Source organism: Eleginops maclovinus, chromosome 15 (assembly GCF_036324505.1).
Source record: "Eleginops maclovinus isolate JMC-PN-2008 ecotype Puerto Natales chromosome 15, JC_Emac_rtc_rv5, whole genome shotgun sequence".
Lineage (NCBI taxonomy): Eukaryota > Metazoa > Chordata > Actinopteri > Perciformes > Eleginopidae > Eleginops > Eleginops maclovinus.
This window is the reverse complement of record NC_086363.1, coordinates 851562-874192: the sequence shown is the minus strand read 5'-3', so window position 1 is coordinate 874192 and position 22631 is coordinate 851562. Positions and strand designations below refer to the sequence as shown.

At 42.8% G+C, this 22631-nt stretch overlaps 1 protein-coding gene across 6 annotated transcripts in view; it reads right to left on the bottom strand.

Moving 5' to 3' along the window:
* The window catches only part of LOC134876882 (unconventional myosin-VI-like), a 69714-nt gene that overhangs the window by 25091 nt on the left and 21992 nt on the right, over nt 1–22631 (bottom strand). For all 6 annotated transcript variants that reach the window (XM_063902097.1, XM_063902098.1, XM_063902099.1 and 3 more), the window contains exons 12-20: nt 19244–19388; nt 10523–10680; nt 10334–10425; nt 8712–8784; nt 6018–6145; nt 5663–5758; nt 5161–5331; nt 1957–1995; nt 1729–1822 (exon numbers count right to left, since the gene is read on the bottom strand). In XM_063902097.1, coding sequence (XP_063758167.1) covers nt 1729–1822; nt 1957–1995; nt 5161–5331; nt 5663–5758; nt 6018–6145; nt 8712–8784; nt 10334–10425; nt 10523–10680; nt 19244–19388 — 996 coding nt within the window. The remainder of the gene's footprint in view (nt 1–1728; nt 1823–1956; nt 1996–5160; nt 5332–5662; nt 5759–6017; nt 6146–8711; nt 8785–10333; nt 10426–10522; nt 10681–19243; nt 19389–22631) is intronic.

The window sequence follows — 22631 nt, the reverse complement described above, 5'->3', positions numbered from 1 at the left end:
CTCTCCAGATATCTTCAACTATTACACCGAGGCAATATCCGAAAGAGAGGAGGCGTGGGGAACTTAAACCAAACACTCCTAATTATCTTAGAAGATGGTATAAACGGGCGGATACACACTTTATTTTTGACTAAATGCATCAAAATGAGACAGAGCACAGAGCAGACAGAGACAGGAAGTGCACAGTTTAAACTCCTTTCAAAGTCAATTATTCTAACTAGAGGATCTTAACCCATTAAAACCGGGGGCGCTGTTGTGTCATTCTATCATTGAAGCCGGGAAAGCAGATACGTCATTTTCTGGTACAAGAGCTCTGTGGTATTTCTTTGCATTAATTATCGCCCTCTTAGCCAATGAAACGCATCAGAATATACACGTGGCATTGTTTGGATTTTTTTCCAACACTCATGGCCGACTTAGTCTACCGCGGAGGGAATTCTGAAGTTAGTGAAGGCAGTGATGTTGACGATCTGCACAGCGCTGATGACATTACTGCTGACCACTTTGAACCCGTCGAACCAATCGACCACGATTTATGGTTAAGACATCTGTTTGAAGACGGCGACGACCATGAGTTCGAAGGTTTTGAAACCGAGTGGAGGACGGAGAATTACCACTCTAATCCACAGAGTGTTTTCAACCGCACCCCAGGAGTGAAAGTCGACTTACCTGCAGAGGCCACTCATGAAAGCCACAGCTGTAAGCTCTCAAATACTTTTTGAATTGTGTTTTTCTGCTACAGAGGCTGAGAAATCCATTATTTAGTAGGCGTTGACACAATTGCTGAATTTCCAGGAAACCGTCAGGTTTTAGGGGTTCTTCTAAAATCGCCCATAGGATTTACAGGCATGTTTTCCAGGCGTTTTAGGCCTGCATGGGTTAAGTGATCCCTTTACAGAATGTTTTCCCACATGGATTAAAAGGAATCTGTGCAGATATCTCTCTTGGATCGCAGCAGAAGTGCATTATTCTGTATCTTTGATAAGGCTTCTCTGCAGGATTTAGAGTGTTTTCTGGTGGCTGAACATCCCATTTTTAAAGGCAGCGGTGTTGGTACCCTCATCTAATCTGTCCACTATTCCCAGTCTAATAAAAGTCATGAAGAGCTGCCGGGCTGCAGAATCTGAGCGGGGCATCTTTGGGTTTTAGTGTGGACGGAGGAAGAACCTCTGAGGATATTAAACCCGGAGCTCATCATCTCTGTTCCTGGGAGAGGGGGAGGGTCGCAGGCTTTTAGATTTGGGGGGAACTTTTAAGAAAAAGTCACAAAAGTAGATCCAAACGGAACAATAAAGCTGGCTAATGCTTGTTGAGTTGTGAAGGATCGATCATTTGCACAGTTTGTGGAGATTCTTCCTCCAGAAATCTTAATCATTTTTGACATTTTTAACAAGGCTTTGAGTCGGGGTGGGTGAGGGGTGGGTAGTGTCTTTATTTGCAGATTCTTTTTTTATGTTTCCGTCTCATTTTCCTGCAGGAATATTTCAGATGTCGTTCTCCTTGGCTCATTCCCTCAGAGGTTTGTGGACTTTATTTTTTCACAATTTATTTCTTTACCGCCAGTGAAGGCTTTTTTAATCCAAAACACAGATCATTTGAAGTGAGAAATCCTGAACAGCAACATTGAGCTAAAATCTTCCAAATGGACCCAAAATTCATCCAAATATTGGCAGGTTGTGGGTAAAACGTTAGGGTCTTGGAGTTAGGTGATAATGGGGCTTCACTGACCGGAGCACTGCAGCTGTGAGAGGATCTGCGCTCCTTCGAACTGGTGGCTGATCATCTTCAGGTTGGGTTTGATGCAGCGGATGAAGCTGGAGCCCTGCAGCGGAGAGGAGGAACAACCGCTTCAGGAACAGGAAGCAAAACACACAGTCACACAGGCCTGACATGCGTGATGACGGGAGATACAGAAAGCTGTTTGACAGGAAACTCATCATGACGAGAAACACTGACCGTGCTGCGCAGCTTCTCCAGGAGGATGTTCAGCTGCGTCTGGAAATAAAGAAGACATGTTTTCAGTCCCCTCACATACTCTTTTCCAACCCTATAGGTCTCAGATATATACAGAACCTGTCTCTGATTGGCTGAAACACAGACCATAACCCCCTCTGTTTCAGCCCTGTTCTCCAAGTGCTGATTCTGTGTCTGTAGCTTTAAATGCTAATGAGCTGCTGCTGGCCACGCCCTTCTGAGAGGTGATTAAGAACACAATGGTGCTCAAGGAGGAAATCCAGCTGATAAAGTGGGCGGGGCTTACCGTGGATGGTCAGTGGCTAATGGTTGCACAACCCCAAACTAACATAGTGACGTCACAAAGTGAGTAAAATCTGATCAGCTGATTTTCAGACAGGTTTTTATAGAGATGGATCAGGACAAAAAGAGAGGGGGGGGGTCTTTGTTCCTCGGACTATAATAACAATTATAAAAATAATATTAAATAAAAGAATACATGTACAAATGTTATTAAATAATACTTTTTGATTTGTATTTTTTATCATTATTTTACGTGGAAGAGACATTAAGAAGTGGAGTTTGCATATTAGGTGACCTTTAAGGAGGTTTTTCAACGTGCACTGACAGGCCGACGCTCAAAGAGTGATTGTGTTTCTGTCGGGAACAAAAGGCAACAGCTACTCTGCAGTTTGGAGCTGAAGCTGCTGCTGAGGTGGACAGCGTCCTGATTAAGCTTTATAAAGAAAGACTTTCAGTTCCTTAGAAACAATCCTCTTTACTCTGCAGAGGAGGATTAGCTCTTGTGATAAGGGAAACTTCTAGAAATGTGCACCATCAACATCTTTGTTAAATGAACTGCAGCTCAGTAAATAGTTCAGGTTGTTTCTCGCTCCCTCATCATATTTTCTTTCTTCATCAGTTATTTTTTAAGTATGTATTACAAGAGAAGTGCTCCATTCATCGAGCTCTTATTATTCATGAGTCATTAACATCCCCACAAAATGCCCTCCAACATTCTCCTCGTTGTTCTTGTTGTTGTTGTTCTGCTCATGATGCATTATTTATTCCTATAAGTGACGAGGACATGAAGAGCATTTATGTGAACCCAAATATATGGAAATGTTTTCACCTGAACATCAGCAGGAGAGGACTCTTTAAAGTAGAGACTCTACATACTGATATACACCTGAACATCAGCAGGAGAGGACTCTTTAAAGTAGAGACTCTACATACTGATATACACCTGAACATCAGCAGGAGAGGACTCTTTAAAGTAGAGACTCTACATACTGATATACACCTGAACATCAGCAGGAGAGGACTCTTTAAAGTAGAGACACTACATACTGATATACACCTGAACATCAGCAGGAGAGGACTCTTTAAAGTAGAGACTCTACAGACTGATATACACCTGAACATCAGCAGGAGAGGACTCTTTAAAGTAGAGACACTACATACTGATATACACCTGAACATCAGCAGGAGAGGACTCTTTAAAGTAGAGACTCTACATACTGATATACACCTGAACATCAGCAGGAGAGGACTCTTTAAAGTAGAGACACTACATACTGATATACACCTGAACATCAGCAGGAGAGGACTCTTTAAAGTAGAGACACTACATACTGATACACACCTGAACATCAGCAGGAGAGGACTCTTTAAAGTAGGTGGCTTTTCCATCGGTCCTGTTTAGGTGATGCTCAGCTTCCCTCAGCTGTGTTTGACCCTCTGGAATAGGACTCACTTGGTATGATGTATTGAATCTTTGTTATAATAAACTGTCCTCACTTTAGATTTCCAGCCTGAGGACAGCGTGTCCTCCGTCACCTCACCTGACTTCAGATTTATCTCAGTTCATTTTCATCGGCTGCCTCTCCAGACCCTCCCCACCCCTCTTCATCTTTTGAACTTTAATCACAGGCTCAGGAAAAGGGAAGGAGCCCCGGGTTTAAGAAAACACAGCAGGTAACGCAGCTCACAGTTAATAAGGACTGTCTGCTGCACAAATCCTCCCTGAGACCGGCTCTGTGCTTCAATCCTGCTCGATATAACCTGGAAATAACTTTTCAGTTTCTCCTACACCTTATGTCACCTAAAAAATACCGTGCTGTAGTTCCTTTAGAGCCCAACATTAGCCTCCTTTAGCTTAGCGGTGGAGACGTGAAGTCATGTGACCGTGCTGTAGTTCCTTTAGAGCCCAACATTAGCCTCCTTTAGCTTAGCGGTGGTGACGTGAAGTCATGTGACCGTGCTGTAGTTCCTTTAGAGCCCAACATTAGCCTCCTTTAGCTTAGCGGTGGTGACGTGAAGTCATGTGACCATGCTGTAGTTCCTTTATTGCCCAACATTAGCCTCCTTTAGCTTAGCGGTGGTGACGTGAAGTCATGTGACCGTGCTGTAGTTCCTTTATAGCCCAACATTACCTGCCAGCTCCTCTGTTATTATGCAGCTTTCTATTCTGCTTCACATGTGCTCTAATGCAAAGATCATAAAATGAAAACACACAGCTTGGCTCCTCGATCACACAGAGAAACATAAAGAGAGCAGATAACCCGGGGGGGGGGGGGGGTGATGGAAAGTCTCTTATAACGTTCAGAGGATCCGCGCTGTGTTTGATGTACACATATTTCATCCTCTCATGCGGAGACGTGATTTATATGTGTGATACATCGCTGTATTGATGTCATCACTGAGGGTTAGAGAGCCTGCAGCCGCGCGTGCGTGCCTGCAGCCGCGCGCGCGCACACACACACACACGTTTTGATCCAGGTGAAAGTTCTGCTTTTCTCTTTTATCCGACTGTATACAGGAGAACAAAGGGAAGAGGAAGAGGAGCACTTCAAATCTATAATACAAATATTTTAGTTCTATTTTATATTTTATCTGAACTTCAGTTTAATTTCAAGTCTTCATTGGACATTTTAATTTAACCTAATTCTAAATAAATATTTACATGCTGTTTTTATTTAAGTTAATATTTGATTGGACAATTTCATGTTTGTATAAATATTTCATTTAGAGTTTATCCTTAAACTTACACCATTTTAACAAATCCTGTTCTGAAAACCAGATTATTGTCCAAGATGTACGGCGTGATATCTTTTATGAACCACAAGTGTTTTGCATGTGATTAAGTGCCTGTGTTTATTCCTTTGGGATACTGTATCTCCACAGTTTCAGAGGGTTTCCTCTCACCTTGAACTTGTTCCCCACGCTGATGAAGCTCAGTTTTCCCGCCTTCTGCTTCACGTCTTTGCTGTTGTTGGAGTTCTCGAAAAGCTCGCGAACGAATCGGTCCTTCGACTCGCTGACGAGACACTCGAGAGACATGTGGAGCGCGTCGTTGTTCTTCTCCACAAACTTGGTCTGAAAACAGGACATTATTAACAGATTAAGAAACTTCTGGGAAAATGTTTTGGGGTATGCATCGTGCAAAAATTATAAACAAATGCAATGCATCAAGATGTGTAAGATATACAGACATTATTCAAGCGTCGTCTTTTAATTAAAATGTAAATGCAATACAGAATCAGTGCAACAACAGTGATTTCTGACTAAATGTAAATGTGCTATCCTCTGATTGGTCTGTTTCTCTCCTCATTAGGGTTCTCTACAGTGCAGTAATCAAAAGGGAAATAAATAAGTTACTGATGTGACATTAATTTCAGAGACGGCTGCAGGTGTTCAGTGAACCCACCGTCTCGTAGCACACGGCTCCTGCAAAGTGTCTGATAATAAATCCTTCATCGTCCCTCACGTTCCTGTGCACCGCCAGCTTAGACTTCCTGGGTACCTGAGGAACACACACACACACACACACACCTAGACTCAGCATATTTTATCCTGCATAATTTATCTTCACAATGACACGCTCAGTCCTGCTCCCGTCAATCACTCTGTGCTGGAAATGCAGATTAAGAGTCGTGTTAAGCTACACAACGTCACTCAAACCTTATTCGTGAGACTAAAACACACTTCTTTGTATGTACGCATGTTTATAAATGTGTATATTTTTACATGTAAGCGTGTGTACAGGTTTGACAGCAACTCACGGTGAGGCGGAAGTGGTTCTTGTGCTTGTTGTGCACGGTGTCGGTGAAGTGCTGGTCGCTGGGCTGAGGGAGGCGGTTCTCCTCGTCCAGGATGTCCAGGACGCCGACCATCTTCGCCTCCACCAGGTCTGTGCAGGGAAGCAGCAGAAGCATAACATGTGTTTGTCCCAGACCACAGTCAAGACAGCAATACAAAAGTGAACTGAAGGAAGTGAAGTCCCCAGAACACGACAGGAAAGTGACACGTCTCAATTAGAAATAAGCCATTTGTGACTAACCCAAAGCAAGACTGAAAAGGTCAAGTCTCAGATCTAAAAGTCCTGAATCAACTTTAGAGTCAAGGTCAACAAGTTCATTGTTATCCCAAGATTACACTTTCAAGTCCCAAATCAAGATCAACAAGTCCCAATTAAATTCAGAACAGTTGCAAGTCATTAACCAAGTCACGTAGCATGACAAGTCACAAGTCCCAATTAAAAGCTCAGTTTTGTGACTTTTGAAAACCTGGAAAGTTCAGTTCCGAGCCTCATGTCAAGTCACACATCAACTCCAGAGTCAAGGTTAACAAGAGACATGTGAGGTCCCAAGTTAAGACATTCAAGTCCCACAAAAAGTCCCAAATCAAAACCAACAAGTCATGAAAGCTTGTTGTAAAAATCAACACGTTGCAAGTCAAAAACCAACTTCAGAAAGTCAAGTCCCATTACCTGAAAGTTAAGTCACAACTCACAATTTGTGAATTTCAGGACTACGTGACCCAAAATGAGACGAGACAAGTAAAGTCACACATTTAGATCTAAAAGTCCCAAGTCAGGACTAGAGTCAAGATGAGCAAGTACCAAATTATGTCCCAAGTTAAGACATCACTAGTCAAAACCAACAAGTCCCAATCCAAGGTAGCTAATTTCCAATTCAAGAGCATGGACAAGATCAACAAGTCCCAAGTCAAGTCACAAAAAGTTTCATGTCATATAACAACTTCAGCAAGTCAAGTCAACAGAACAAGGAAGGAATGTGACATCTCAATTAAAAGTTTGAAGCATGAACAAGTCTCAAGTCAAAGTAAGCAACTACCATGTCCCAAGTTGAGACAGCCCACATAAAGTCACAAGTCAAAACCAACAAGTCCCAATCAAAAACAGCAAGTCACGTCAAGTTAAGAACTGGAAAACCCAAAAGGGACTAGATCTAAAAGTCCCAAGTCAAGAGCAAGAAGTCCCAGATGAAGACGGACAGATTGTAAGTCGGTCCAAAGTCAGGACTGAGTGTCGTTGGGCACGGTGCACAGAGGGTGCTCACTAAAAAAACCTCGTGCAGTGTATCAATGTGTTTCGTGAGGACGGAGATATTTTCCAGTAGCTCTTTGTTTACATTTCTACTTGGTCTTGCAGGCAGTCATGTCTCTGCAGATCTCATTTTCTGCTACATAAAGTACAAAGTTAATGTCCTCTCTGCTGCTGGTGTGGACAGAGTAGCTGCTGCTGCTCGCAGAATAAATAACAACAGGAGCCCGAACAAACAAATCCATTGCAGTGATGTACAGTTTACCGGGCCAGTGAACGCAGCTCAGACTGTATTAAAGCGTCTGATATCGATGCATAGAGCTGGACACCAGCAAAAAGCATAATTAACCTCCTTCACCTGCTATCCCCTCACGTCCATCTGCCTCCGTGTTTATGAAGACACGTTGCGGGCAGGACAGGAGGTCACACGCTCCGGGGCTTCATCGCCTCGTCTCTTCACTTTGTTTGTTCATGAAACAGCGAAGAGGCTCGGAGGTCAAACTGTGGAGCGGCGGCTCTGGCTGAAAACAGAGGTCTCCGAGCCAGCAGCATATTAAGCGCCATAATGAGAAGCATTCGCCCGTTAGGGCCTTGTAAACACGACTTCTACTCGTGGATAGAACATTAAAACAGGACGATACGGAGCAGCAGCCTTTAACAGAAAGACTCTCAAGAACTCCTTATCTGAGGGATGATTAAAAACTAGGTGATGCATTCACACAGAGTCATGAGTAAATCTGGGCTTTAAAATCAAGATACAAGTCCAAGGTCACCATCCAAGACTTTAGGACCAAACAGTTGAAGTTCTGGTTCAAGGGTAAGACCTTTAAGTCACAAAAACACCAATTAGAATTAAAGTCAAGACAGGGAAGTCTCACAATCTGAAGTCAAAGCATCTCAAGTCAAGAGCTACAGATCCAGGGTCTAGGTAAGAAAGATGTCCGGGGTAAAGACCAAGCAGACCAATCAGAGGACAGAAAGGTGTCAGCCCCCGAGGTCAAGATCTAAAAGTCTCAGGTCAAGATCTAAGAGTCTCAGGTCAAGATCTAAGAGTCTCAGGTCAAGATCTAAGAGTCTCAGGTCAAGATCTAGAAGTCCAGTCCAAGGTCAAGATCGAAAAGTCAAATTCCAGGTCAAGATTTTAAATTCATGAAGGTTGCAAGACTAACAGGTCCCAGTTTAAGACAGAATGTTTGCAAGGGATGTAAAGCTAAGCACAACCAGACCCAAAACAAGTCACAAATCAAGTCAAGAACTTGTGTGGTTAGGAGGCGAGTTCAGCCAGCTCTGGGTTTATCTCATGGCTGTTGTTATGAACCTTATATTCTTAGATATTAGTAATGATCTCAAACAACAGTCTGCCTCTCCGAGCTGCTCGGGATGCACGGCCATGCAGAGAGCAACTTCCTACCGATGCAGTCCTGGTTGTCGACGTAGTGAACTTCGTTGACTCCGAGACCCTCCCTCTGGTACAGCTCTTGCTCCTGGAAAGCAGACGACAGGTTTTCTAATGAGAAGCCGTAATGAGCCGCAGCAGGACGAGGAGTCTGAGCTCCAGCCTGCAGGTCTTCTTCTAGAGCTGTCACTCCTTCATGCAAAGTGAGCATCTTAAGGTGGAGGCCTTCATGCACGACAGATTTATCCGACGGGGCAAATATATTCTAATGTGTAGATGAGGAGTTTAGGGTCAAATGAGGCGGATAAATGAACGTCCAAAATATCATTTAGGTAGTAATGTTCAAACAGGTCTGACTCTAGTGATAAACGGTGACATTTCAGACGAGATATGTCTTCATTTTTGTGAGTCCAACACTCTCCAGATAACAGAGAAATGATGGCGGCTTTTATGCACGATTTTATTAAGAGAAATATCTGATTGGCCGCCAACATCTCCAAGTATGTAGACGATGAGGTTAGGGTCAAATGAGGCGTCTAACATTAGGACAAAAGAGGCAACACGATGATCAGAGTGCTGATACAAGTCTGGCTGTCTAGTGATCAGATAATTATGTAGTGTTGAACAGTGACATTGAAGACTTCAACTGAACAGCATTTATCTTGAGTTGTTTGAGCCCATCTCTCTCCAGACAACAGAAAATGATGTTAGGAGAGACGGCTTTTATGCACAATGTTTCTGACAGATATATCTTTTTGGGCGAGTCCGTAGAAGAGGAGTTTAGGGTCAAATGAGGCGTCTAGCATTTGGAGAAAATAGGCAATAAGAAGATCAAATCCACGTCCAAAATATCATCTGGGTTTTAATGATGCTCCAAACAGGTCTGGCTCTAGTGACCGGGTGATTAGGTTTTGACAATGATCTAAAACTATTCTCTAACCGTAGTTTAATGGAAGAAGACTTTGGTCAGCTCTGCAGCATTTCTCTTATTCTGTGAGTCCAAAACTCTCTCCAGACAGCAGTGAAATTATTATGGATGCTGCAGCTTTCTGAGGCAGACAGCGCTGGCAGAAGTGGAAGCACTCGAGTGCCTTCTGGTTCGTTATGTGAACACCCAGAGTTACAGAGAAATTATATATATCGAGCATCATTATTTTCCAAAATAGAGCCGGCCTCTAATGGTTGTTTGGGGGCTGAAGACGTCGCGAGAGTTTCCTCTGAATATATAAGAGCAAAAGTTAACTGAAAACAACAGAAACTCTCTTCATTATGATTCTGAGCTTGATTTCCATCTAAAAAGGTGTGTCTTTTAAATAAAAACACATTCCCAGGATGCACTCATGCAGGGTTTTCCTTTAAATAAACAGTCATTATTGAAATGTGCACTTTCACAAATGTGTTGGACGGAAAAGCTTCTGAAAAGTGATCTATTTTCAGGTGTCTAAGCTTCGGAATATCAATGCTTTTACTCGGCACACTTTGGGGAAAAAATCTTAGAGAATAAGTGCATCCAATAAGAAGAAGCACTAGGAAACGCGGAGTCACTGTTAGCTTTGATCAGCTGCTGCCTGACGGATGGGAGGAGGGAGAGGACGTGATGTTCCCCACAGATGGAAACAGGTGATAGCGGCGCTCACCTCTTTCAGGATGCGCTCGTTGAAGAACTGCTGCAGCTTCTCGTTGCAGTAGTTGATGCAGAACTGCTCGAAGCTGTTGTGTTCAAAGTACTCTGCACACAACACACACACACACACACACACACACACACAGGGTTAAAGAGGCTGTCTGACTGTGAGGATATCCGAGTCTGATTTTCGGACACTAACCGAAGCCGGCAATGTCGAGCACTCCGATGAAGTTGGCGGAGGAGTCGAACGGGAAGCACTGATTGGCCCGGGTCACCACGTGATCAAACAGCCGGCTGTAAACCGCCTTCGCCAGCGCATCCCGGGCGTTGTTCGCCTGCTCCACCTTCAGGGGAACTCTGCAAAACACAGGGGGGGGGGACTCAGAATAAGGATTTACAGCAGAGACCAGACGATTGGTAGGACCGAGCAGTCCCAGGACACAGGAAAACCTCTCAGATATAACAGCAACAGGTGTTTGCGGAGTAAACCGACCTGTGCTTGTACCTGTGTGATAGTCGTGTTTGAAAGCGAGTGTGTTATTCCTTGTATTGATTATCCTTCATTAAAATCGATCTGCCCTTCCACTAGGTCATGAGTGATATATAAGGTTACATCTTCATTTTAAAGTCTAAAGTTGTGTTTTATCCCTGGGGTAACAAATCAGCATTCGGGAGTTGCTCAGTTTAGAAAAGATATACAAACTCAAAGAAATAAAATAAAATATGCAACACATTCTTTTTAATTAAAATATTTCTATAAACATAAAAGGTTAAAGAAGGAAATGTGCAATAAAAAGGCAATATAAAATAAAACCAAATATATAATATAAAAAAGAAACGTTCAATAAAAAGATCAAATCAAAATGAAACCTATATTTATGAGAACGAGAAAAGTAACGGTTGTTTTTACGCAAATAGCAATAGTGCGGACACATTCAGGCTCCTAATGTGTGAGCAGATTGACAGGGTATTAAAGAAAACCTCATTATTTACTGGGTAAAATAATGCACTGCATTTTCATTTGACTGTAAATAGAGTCTCGGACGGCTCCTCTCACACTCACTGGAGAACTGTCTAACAATGATTGCACTGAATGCAAACATAAATCTGTCCCTGGGGATGAACAGAGGAGACTCAGTTTACAACAACAGGACTGGAGGTGTGACTCTGCAGCAGATAATTGTGTTATCGACAGCAGGAGAGAGAGACGTGGCGGTGGAGAGCGTTTGCAGGTATTGTAATTGCTTCTGACTGCGTGTGAGTGCACGGGTCAATAGCTGCAGACAAAAGGAGTGACCCGACCGCGGGGGCAAGAGAAAGTGAATTAATCTGAAGTTGGTGCAGCTGCAGGGCACTCCAGGACACACCAGAGGAGAAGCATTATCTCCTCTGCACAGAGAAAGGGAATAGAAAGTCTGAACCGAGGCGTTATAGATGCTTTGGGAAATCCTGATAAAAGGGAGTTGCAAATAATTCAGCTTTAAAGTCTGCAAATGCAAACTGGTTACAGCGCCCTGAAACTCCTCCATCAGGAGGAGCGTGCAGCAGCTTCAGCAGTCATTACATAAACTGTTTCAGATTGTTTTTTCCAATTTGAAATTCCGACTAAATGTTTCTCATATTTCTAACTCCTTCTTCATGTGGCCGTAATCATCATCTTTTAAAATGCCTTTTGAACTTCAGGTATTTTTTCCAAATCAGACTTTCTGACTTTTTCTGTCTCAAAGATCTGACTTTTTGTTTTAATTTCTGAATTTTTTTCCTAAAGGATTCTGACCTAAATTCTAAATTTCTAAATTTCGACGAAAGTTCCCGATATTTTTTTCCAAATTATCGCTTTTCCCAGAAATTCAGACTTTTCAAATTTCTTTGAATGAGATTTTTTTCCTAATTTCGAGGATTTTTATAAAATTATACACAGGATTAAATTGTGCATTATTTCGTAGCTCATTCGATTTTAAAAGTACATACAGACGTCTAATTATTCTACTTGCATCATTATGTCACTTGAGCCTCAATTAACTTCCCATCTACTTTCTGTGGGGCGGCATTAAATAGAAACACTCGAGCCGAACAGAATCAAGATGTTTCATCAGCCGTCTCTCGCTTAGATTTCCTCTGATGGCTGAAAAGTTCATTTTCTAATCCCTCTTGTTCCCCTGTGGTGCGTGTTTGACAGCAGCAGAAATTCTCCACGAGTCGACGGCGGTAATTACTGTGAGAGGGGGGAGGAAAACATCGGCTCTGCTCGGGGAATACATATTAGGATACTTGTACCATTAGTGCTCTGACATTCTGCTGCCCTGGCATTTAGACCTCTTGGTTTTTAAATGAGACGCCGCAGTGTGGAAGCCCTCAGAGCGGCGGCATGAATTAACCATGGGGGAGCCGGGGGAGTGTTGATGGAGGATAAGTCCAGCTGCTGACGCATTTCAACACCATGTTGACATCTGTAGGTATCAGCGTTCCTGCCGAAAGATGTTTTCACATGTATCGCCTGCTTTTGTGGTTTCCCTGTCCTGATTTTAGATTTGTTTGTTTAGGTGCATGCACATGGTCTGCAAAGGCTAAAATCCCTGTAATCCCACCAGAGGGATTTACTCAACAACACACTGCCCCCCACTTCCAGAACATAGTGACATCACTTTGGAACACTAGCGCTCCCAACACATTGTACGTGATAGGCTATGGGGCGGGATATCTAGACCAATCACAACAGAGCCGGCCAGCTATCCGAGCAGGCTGTGCTCTGGTTTCAGACAGAGGGTGAAAGAGGTATTTCTTTAGCTTCATAATGAGAGAAACACTGGTACCGTCCCTGCAGAAGTGTTCTCCTTCATTAAACATCAGTCATGTCGCGTAAACACAACCTGTGTTCCGCCGAATGGAAATAAATCACCCTACGCCGAGCGCCTTCTGACTCACCGCGCTGACTCGTAATCACACGGCTCAGGTTTGAGTGCCGCCGCTACCCTTAATAAGATGGCTGTTTGTATTAGTGTGAACACGCTGTAAATATATTCCCTCCGGCTGAGTCAGGCTGACCTGCAGCAACACTCTGAGTGATTTAGAAAGCTCCCGAGTATCTTTCTATGAGAGCGAGGGAGTGGGTGTGAAAGGAGAAGTTAGCTAATGGTGGCAAAAGTTTTCACAAGGTGATAAAGGCAAAAAACAACTGATTCAACTGCAGGTAGACTCAGGAGTCACACCTCTAAGTATCATCCAAGAAGACCCATTGGGCCAGGGAGATGCTGCCTTCAGGGACATACACAGAATGTCTCTTAGTATCACTAACTACTTGGGAAAACTCAATCAGGATATCATTTGGTTTCATACAAACTGACGGAAAAATTCACAAGCCTTGAATCCTCTGTCCTCTCCTGACTCCTCTGTACTGACTCCTCTGTCCTCTCCTGACTCCTCTGTCCTCTCCTAACTCCTCTGTACTGACTCCTCTGTCCTCTGTACTGACTCCACTGTACTGACTCCTCTGTCCTCTCCTGACTCCTCTGTCCTCTCCTAACTCCACTGTACTGACTCCTCTGTCCTCTCCTGACTCCTCTGTCCTCTCCTAACTCCTCTGTACTGACTCCTCTGTCCTCTCCTGACTCCTCTGTCCTCTCCTAACTCCTCTGTACTGACTCCTCTGTCCTCTCCTAACTCCTCTGTACTGACTCCTCTGTCCTCTCCTGACTCCTCTGTACTGACTCCTCTGTCCTCTCCTAACTCCTCTGTCCTCTGTACTGACTCATCTGTCCTCTGTACTGACTCATCTGCCCTCTGTACTGACTCCACTGTACTGACTCCTCTGTCCTCTCCTGACTCCTCTCTCCTGACTCCTCTGTCCTCTCCCGACTCTTCTGTCCTCCCCTGACTCTTCTGTCCTCCCCTGACTCCTCTGTCCTCCCCTGACTCCTCTGTCCTCCCCTGACTCCTCTGTCCTCCCCTCCCTGACTCTCTGTCCTCCCCCTGACTCCTCTGTCCTCCCCTGACTCCTCTGTCCTCCCCTGAGTCTTCTGTCCTCTCCTGACTCCTCTGTACTGACTCCTCTGTCCTCCCCTGACTCTTCTGTCCTCCCCTGACTCCTCTGTCCTCCCCTGACTCCTCTGTCCTCCCCTGACTCCTCTGTCCTCCCCTGACTCCTCTGTCCTCCCCTGAGTCTTCTGTCCTCTCCTGACTCCTCTGTACTGACTCCTCTGTCCTCCCCTGACTCCTCTGTACTGACTCCTCTGTCCTCCCCTGACTCCTCTGTACTGACTCCTCTGTCCTCCCCTGACTCCTCTGTACTGACCCCTCTGTCCTCCCCTGACTCCTCTGTCCTCCCCTGACTCCATGACCCATAAGTCAATTAGGACACATGTTGAAGGATGTCCAATATCCTCAGAGGAAGCTTCCAGAGAAGAAGGAAGCAAGGAAACAGAATGGCCTTTAATTGGTTGAAGAGCTGAAACATGACATTAAATCCTATGAATGAAAATAGATGGTTGAATTCATTGTAATTATCAGACTAAGCTGGACAGTGTCTTAAGGATTCATTTATGTGTGTCCACATTGCTTCCTCTGTCCTTGCATCGAGTGAGGGAATCATGGAGGCTAAATAAGGTAAAAGGAATAAACCCAAAGGATGTATTTTGGCCGCTGATGGCTCCGGTAATGGTGCATCATTTGCAGCCGCCTTCTGCCCCGTACCACAGTCCCATTCAGAGAACATATTGCAGTAATGATGTCAGTTCACAGCGTTGTTTGGCCCCTTTTTTGGCATCTGCTACAAAACCATCAAACTCCCATTAAGAGGGTCTGTCTTTTTATTATTATGGGCCAGGATGTTGGAACAACCTGCCTTAAAACCTGAGGGGGCGAGAGAGCGTTCAGTCAACTCAAGACCTATCATTTTAATTTGGATTTATTATAATTCATTTAAATCCATTTAATTACATTTTTACTTTAGTATTATTTTATTCTATATTTAAAGTAGAGACTCTACATACTGATATACACCTGAACATCAGCAGGAGAGGACTCTTTAAAGTAGAGAGTCTTCATACTGATATACACCTGAACATCAGCAGGAGAGGACTCTTTAAAGTAGAGAGTCTACATACTGATATACACCTGAACATCAGCAGGAGAGGACTCTTTAAAGTAGAGACACTACATACTGATATACACCTGAACATCAGCAGGAGAGGACTCTTTAAAGTAGAGACTCTACATACTGATATACACCTGAACATCAGCAGGAGAGGACTCTTTAAAGTAGAGACACTACATACTGATATACACCTGAACATCAGCAGGAGAGGACTCTTTAAAGTAGAGACACTACATACTGATATACACCTGAACATCAGCAGGAGAGGACTCTTTAAAGTAGAGACTCTACATACTGATATACACCTGAACATCAGCAGGAGAGGACTCTTTAAAGTAGAGACTCTACATACTGATATACACCTGAACATCAGCAGGAGAGGACTCTTTAAAGTAGAGACTCTACATACTGATATACACCTGAACATCAGCAGGAGAGGACTCTTTAAAGTAGAGACACTACATACTGATATACACCTGAACATCAGCAGGAGAGGACTCTTTAAAGTAGAGACTCTACATACTGATATACACCTGATCATCAGCAGGAGAGGACTCTTTAAAGTAGAGACTCTACATACTGATATACACCTGAACATCAGCAGGAGAGGACTCTTTGAAGTAGAGACTCTACATACTGATATACACCTGAACATCAGCAGGAGAGGACTCTTTAAAGTAGAGACTCTACATACTGATATACACCTGAACATCAGCAGGAGAGGACTCTTTAAAGTAGAGACTCTACATACTGATATACACCTGAACATCAGCAGGAGAGGACTCTTTAAAGTAGAGACACTACATACTGATATACACCTGAACATCAGCAGGAGAGGACTCTTTAAAGTAGAGACTCTACATACTGATATACACCTGAACATCAGCAGGAGAGGACTCTTTGAAGTAGAGACGTATTTATTTATATGTATGCTTTATTATAATTATAATAACTTGTTCTTTCGTTAGAATAACTGGAACATATTCTACGTAATCACATCAAAAACAACACCATTATAGCAAAACTGTGCCTGAAAATTAAGGCTATATTTTGGATGAACCCTCACTGTGCAGCTTCCTGTCAGCCTCCTCCTCCCTGGAGGGACGAACATGCCCCCATCCATCCTTGCAACCATCTGCCCACAGCAGAAAGTCTGCCGCCTCTCTCTGCAACTCAGAGACGGTTTTCTTTTTGGCTTTAATGGAGAGACTAAACAATTTGGAAATGAGGCCCCCCTCCCCCCATCAGCTTTCCACTACTTCCACCACCTGCCACCAGAATACAGTCTGGAAGCCTCAGCAACATCTCTTCTGCAGATATTCAACATCCCTCTTGCTGAGTCTTGATTTAACTTTACATTAAGAAGTGCAATTAACTATGAAGATGCTGCCTTCACGGTCCAACACAGAAATATGACATCCCAGCTCTGTGCTATTTAGACACCCGAAGGTGATCACCAGTGCAGGTGATCACCTTGTATTTAAGCTTTTATATCCAGTCGTGAAGATGCAACAGGTAGACATGTGATGCTTTTCCACGACTACACCAACAGTTTTGATATTGTGGTACAGATGTAGCTCATTCATCCTGGGAGAAGAGGCTGAATATAAGCAGCAGAGATACGTGTCAGACACATGTCCGTCTACAGAAAATGGAACTGACAGTCTGCTGACACTCAGAGACGGGCAGCAGCAGATTTTAATTTATCGGCCCTGACTCCTCTGTGCAGATAAAAGAGCAGAAATAATAAACATTAGCGTGGGAGGCGTTATGAAACGGAGGCGAGAGGATCTGTATTCAGACGGTGTGTTCAAGCTCTACATGCAGACAGCGTTTCAGAGGGAAGCAGCTGTCTGTATTTACGTCTCTATAAAACAATACAGGTCCACTGTATTTAAATCAGGAGAACAAAATGAATCATTATTTTAAACAGATAATCTTAGGTCCTCCCATTAACTCCAACGGTCACCAAGCAGACCTGCTACATAAAACAGTTACTGAATCCACGGCAAACACAAGCTGCTTCACACGTTACTATCCAAGTGTTTTTATTCTGCAGAAGAGAGGGAGCGCCATGACGTGTGAAATGTCACATTTAATGAAACATGCAAAGTAGGAGTCTGACGGTTTTACATATGCTGCAGAAACAGGAGGAATGTTAATGTAGCTAAACAGTGCCTCCACTTTAAAGAGTCCTCTCCTGCTGATGTTCAGGTGTATATCAGTATGTAGAGTCTCTACTTTAAAGAGTCCTCTCCTGCTGATGTTCAGGTGTATATCAGTATGTAGAGTCTCTACTTTAAAGAGTCCTCTCCTGCTGATGTTCAGGTGTATATCAGTATGTAGAGTCTCTACTTTAAAGAGTCCTCTCCTGCTGATGTTCAGGTGTATATCAGTATGTAGTGTCTCTACTTTAAAGAGTCCTCTCCTGCTGATGTTCAGGTGTATACCAGTATGTAGTGTCTCTACTTTAAAGAGTCCTCTCCTGCTGATGTTCAGGTGTATATCAGTATGTAGTGTCTCTACTTTAAAGAGTCCTCTCCTGCTGATGTTCAGGTGTATATCAGTATGTAGTGTCTCTACTTTAAAGAGTCCTCTCCTGCTGATGTTCAGGTGTATATCAGTATGTAGAGTCTCTACTTTAAAGAGTCCTCTCCTGCTGATGGTCAGGTGTATATCAGTATGTAGTGTCTCTACTTTAAAGAGTCCTCTCCTGCTGATGTTCAGGTGTATATCAGTATGTAGTGTCTCTACTTTAAAGAGTCCTCTCCTGCTGATGTTCAGGTGTATACCAGTATGTAGTGTCTCTACTTTAAAGAGTCCTCTCCTGCTGATGTTCAGGTGTATATCAGTATGTAGTGTCTCTACTTTAAAGAGTCCTCTCCTGCTGATGTTCAGGTGTATACCAGTATGTAGTGTCTCTACTTTAAAGAGTCCTCTCCTGCTGATGTTCAGGTGTATATCAGTATGTAGAGTCTCTACTTTAAAGAGTCCTCTCCTGCTGATGTTCAGGTGTATATCAGTATGTAGTGTCTCTACTTTAAAGAGTCCTCTCCTGCTGATGTTCAGGTGTATATCAGTATGTAGTCTCTCTACTTTAAAGAGTCCTCTCCTGCTGATGTTCAGGTGTATATCAGTATGTAGAGTCTCTACTTTAAAGAGTCCTCTCCTGCTGATGGTCAGGTGTATATCAGTATGTAGTGTCTCTACTTTAAAGAGTCCTCTCCTGCTGATGTTCAGCTTCACACAGTAATTACAGCCCTCTTCGTATTTCTCAGATAAATTGCTCTTTTATTCCCCCGCCGCCTTGCTAAATAGGGATCATTAATTATATTAGAGCAGGATGTTTTCCATCAGCATCATTTGTGATATTTTCAAGTTGCAGTGAACCATAAAAGTCACCTTCAGTCAGAGAGTGTGTAAACAGGAAACCCCCGTCGGTGCTTTTGACAACTAATCGTACACAAATGTGTTTGTCTACTTTTGACCAGATTTTATGTTTTATATGCTTTTAAAGAAACCAAGATATAGGAGGTTAGTGGAGAAATAGAAGAAATATGGACACAAAAATAAGCGGTGTGTGTGTGTCATTTTATGTCCCCTTGGCGCCCCCTGCTGTAGATAGCATGACTCGAGGTGTGTGTGAGATGTCTGCCAGACTGTGTGTGCGTGTGTGTGTGTTACTTTGTATTCCTTTCACTCACTTTACAATCTTTTTTTCATGACTGTGTGTGCGTCTCTCACTCATGTCCGTCCCCTTGGCGCCCCCTGCTGTAGTTAACATGACTCAGGATTGTGTGTGTGTGTGTGCGTGTGCGTGTGTCTCACTTGATGACGGTCCCTTTGGTGCCCCCTGCTGTGGTGAGCATGACCCTGGAGGTGAGGCTGACCCTCAGGTCGTCCTCCTCCAGCCCCAGCAGCTCCGCACAGTGCTCCACGCTCTGGGAGGACTGGTTCTTGATGGTGCAGCCGCCTGAAAGACAACCCGCAGGGACACAAGACATCAGCCAGAAACAATCCATGAAGTAAATATTTTGTTGGCTAGCTTCAACACATTGTACGTGATAGGCTGATAGGCTAAGGGGCGGGGCATCGCTTAGCAGGTGGACCAATCACAACAGAGCACAAGGCACAATCAGAATTTGCATTAAAAAAACAAACACATCTCTAAATGTGTCCTGGGATGAAAGGGATGAATTAGCTGGAACGTCTTTGAGTTTCTTTCCCTCTCTCTCAGGGTGGAAGTTATATTTCAGGTACGCTTTGCAAGTCGAGTACGTGAGAGGATGTGACCTCAGGTATGAAGTGTTTTTGAAGGAGGTGACCTGAGCCGCTCATCTCTCTGAAAGGATGAAGAGCGTATACAATATGAATGAAGTAATCTTTTTAATCCCCCCCCCTGCATTTCTGCAACAATGTGCACTTTCACGATGACAAATTGACGAGACGAGCCCTTCTGAAAAGGTGAGGGCGATATCCTCGCTGCGTGTGGAGACGGAGAATTTACTCCCAAATGCTGCAAACTCTGCAGGGTCAGGGTGAACGAAACCCTGAGGACTCTTTAAAACTGTTCAGTGAAAGGTTTTTTTTATGCGCACGGTTGTCGAATCATCTTCAAGGCTGCAGAAATTGTGAAAGGGAAGTAAAAAAAGGGTCGGCGTCACAGATTTCTGTAGAATGTAAGATAGTTGAACTGGATTATTGGGCTGCAACAAATGATCATTTCTATATTTTACTTTTGGATAAAACATCACATGCAAACACTCAAACCAGCACTGTTTGCCCATCTCAATACTTTCTGACTTCCTGTCTGTGAAGAAGAACATATCAAAAACACAGATGCACAGTGTTTTGTTTTTTTCAAAATAAACCAGGTGAAAGGTTCAACATAAATAGTATTTTTTTCCAAATAAATCGGTTAAATCTCTCAAATAAATCACTTTAATTAATCAAAATCTATCAAGTTAATTTTCTAAATAAATAACAGTAAATCTTTCAAAATAAAATATTTAGATTTCAAAAGACAAATTGATTAAACATTTTTTTTTAATCAGTTTAATTTTTTAAACCTATATCTGTTAATTTTCAAAATAAAACTGATTACTTTTAAAGTTTTTATTTTTCAAAATAAGTTAGAGTAACTTATAGTTTTTACTTTTTCACAACTATCTGAGCTATCATACCTGGTAAGTACATATTCATCCCTACAGGAGTATATCTGTGATGTCTGTATGAGGTACACTGATCAATAGGCCAACAATCGACGGCTCCTGAGAGCTCATTTTCAAATCGATGTCTGGACGGAATCTAGAAGGAAATGCTCCAAGTTCACATTTGAAAAGGAGCCAACATAATTCATAGTTAATTAGGATCCATTATTCCTCTGTTTACTGTCAGATAAATTGAGTTCTGACTGCCAGCAGTATCCTTAAAGAGGGCGAAGGTCCAGAGATTCACAGGAAGTCTCCGGTCATTTTGGGAAGGAACTTCCTCTGCAGTCTGCTGAGTAGGAGTGAAGTTTGTGTAAGGTCTAATGTGCAATGCACAGAATGCATGCAGACATAAATCGACTTAATTAGTGCCGTCAAAAGTTGGAGGCAAAACACACCATTGAGTCGATCATTACGAACACATGCTGTGCAGAGAAGCTGCACTTAAAGGCTCTGAGCTCAGCATATAAACATTAGATCCTGAAGGTTCAGCAGATGCTTAATAAGCCTATTTTATGTCATGGTGCAGCCACAAAACAACAAACAAATAACAGCTGACAGTTAACAGTTAAAAGCTAACAACTTAAAGCTAACAACAGCTAACAAACGCATATAACTAAATGTTGGCAGATGACAGCTAGTAAAGTTGATAGCTAAAAGCGTACAACTAAGAGCAACTGAGAGCTAAAAGCTTACAATGACAAATAACAGCTTACAGTTAAAAGCTGACAGCTAAAGGTCAGCTTGGACAGCTAGTAAAGATGATAGCTAAACGCTTGCTACTAGCAACTGAAAGCTAAAACAACTGAGAGCTAAAACAAATAACAGCTTACAGCCAACAGTAAAAAGCTAACAAGTAATAGTTACCGGGTTACAGCTATAAGCTACATCTAACCTATAACGGATTAGTTATAAACTACAGCTAACCTATAAAAGCTAACAGATAACAGTCAAACGCTATCAGCTACTAGTTAAAAGCTATCAAGTAGCAGTTAACAGCTAAAAGCTAACAGCTAGCAGTTAACAGGTAAAAGCTATCAGCTACTAGTTCAAAGCTAACAGCTAGCAGTTTACAGCTAACAGCTAGCAGTTAACAGCTAAAAGCTAACAGCTAGCAGTTAACAGCTAAAAGCTAGCAGTTACTAGTTCAAAGCTAACAGCTAGCAGTTAACAGTTAAAAGCTATCAGCTACTAGTTCAAAGCTAACAGCAAAAAGTTTACAGCTAAAAGCTAAAAGCTAGCAGTTAACAGTTAAAAGCTATCAGCTACTAGTTCAAAGCTAACAGCAAAAAGTTTACAGCTAAAAGCTAGCAGTTTACAGCTAAAAGCTAGCAGTTTACAGCTAAAAGCTATCAGCAACTAGTTCAAAGCTATCAGCTACTAGTTCAAAGCTAACAGCTAGCAGTTTACAGCTAAAAGCTAGCAGTTTACAGCTAAAGCTATCAGCTAGCAGTTAACAGCTAAACGCTCACCGCTAACGTGACATAAACGGACGTTCTATTGCGTTACATTCTGATGAGTTCAAGCAGAATGAGTATTGAGCAAATGTAGATCTTTACCAAAGTAAAATGTACTTTTTGGCCAGAAACTTGAATAAACACAGATATGGAGTAGTTACACGAGCTGTAAGTGTGAATCGTTGTGTTTGTTACTGTGGCAATTTGATATTGAGAATCACTGATGGTACCGTGCATGTATGATATGATCAAAAGTGCTTATGATCGGGTCGAAATGAGGTGCACCTGTTGATCGTTTCTAGAAAGAAGGGTTTATCTTCATGATGAAGTCTCCTCCGGTGCACTGTGGATTCTCTCCAGTATTACTCGCCAGGCAGCTCCTTTCAAAAGGACTCTGGAGTTAAACAGTGACTAAAATCCTTGACTTCCCAAACTAGGAAACAGCTCTTCCCACTAAAAAACAAAGAGAGCTTCCGAAAAACCACACGCTCGAGAAACCAGTAACCGTAAGAACGCCTCTACCTCTGGAGGATTCCTCCCCCGCCTGAA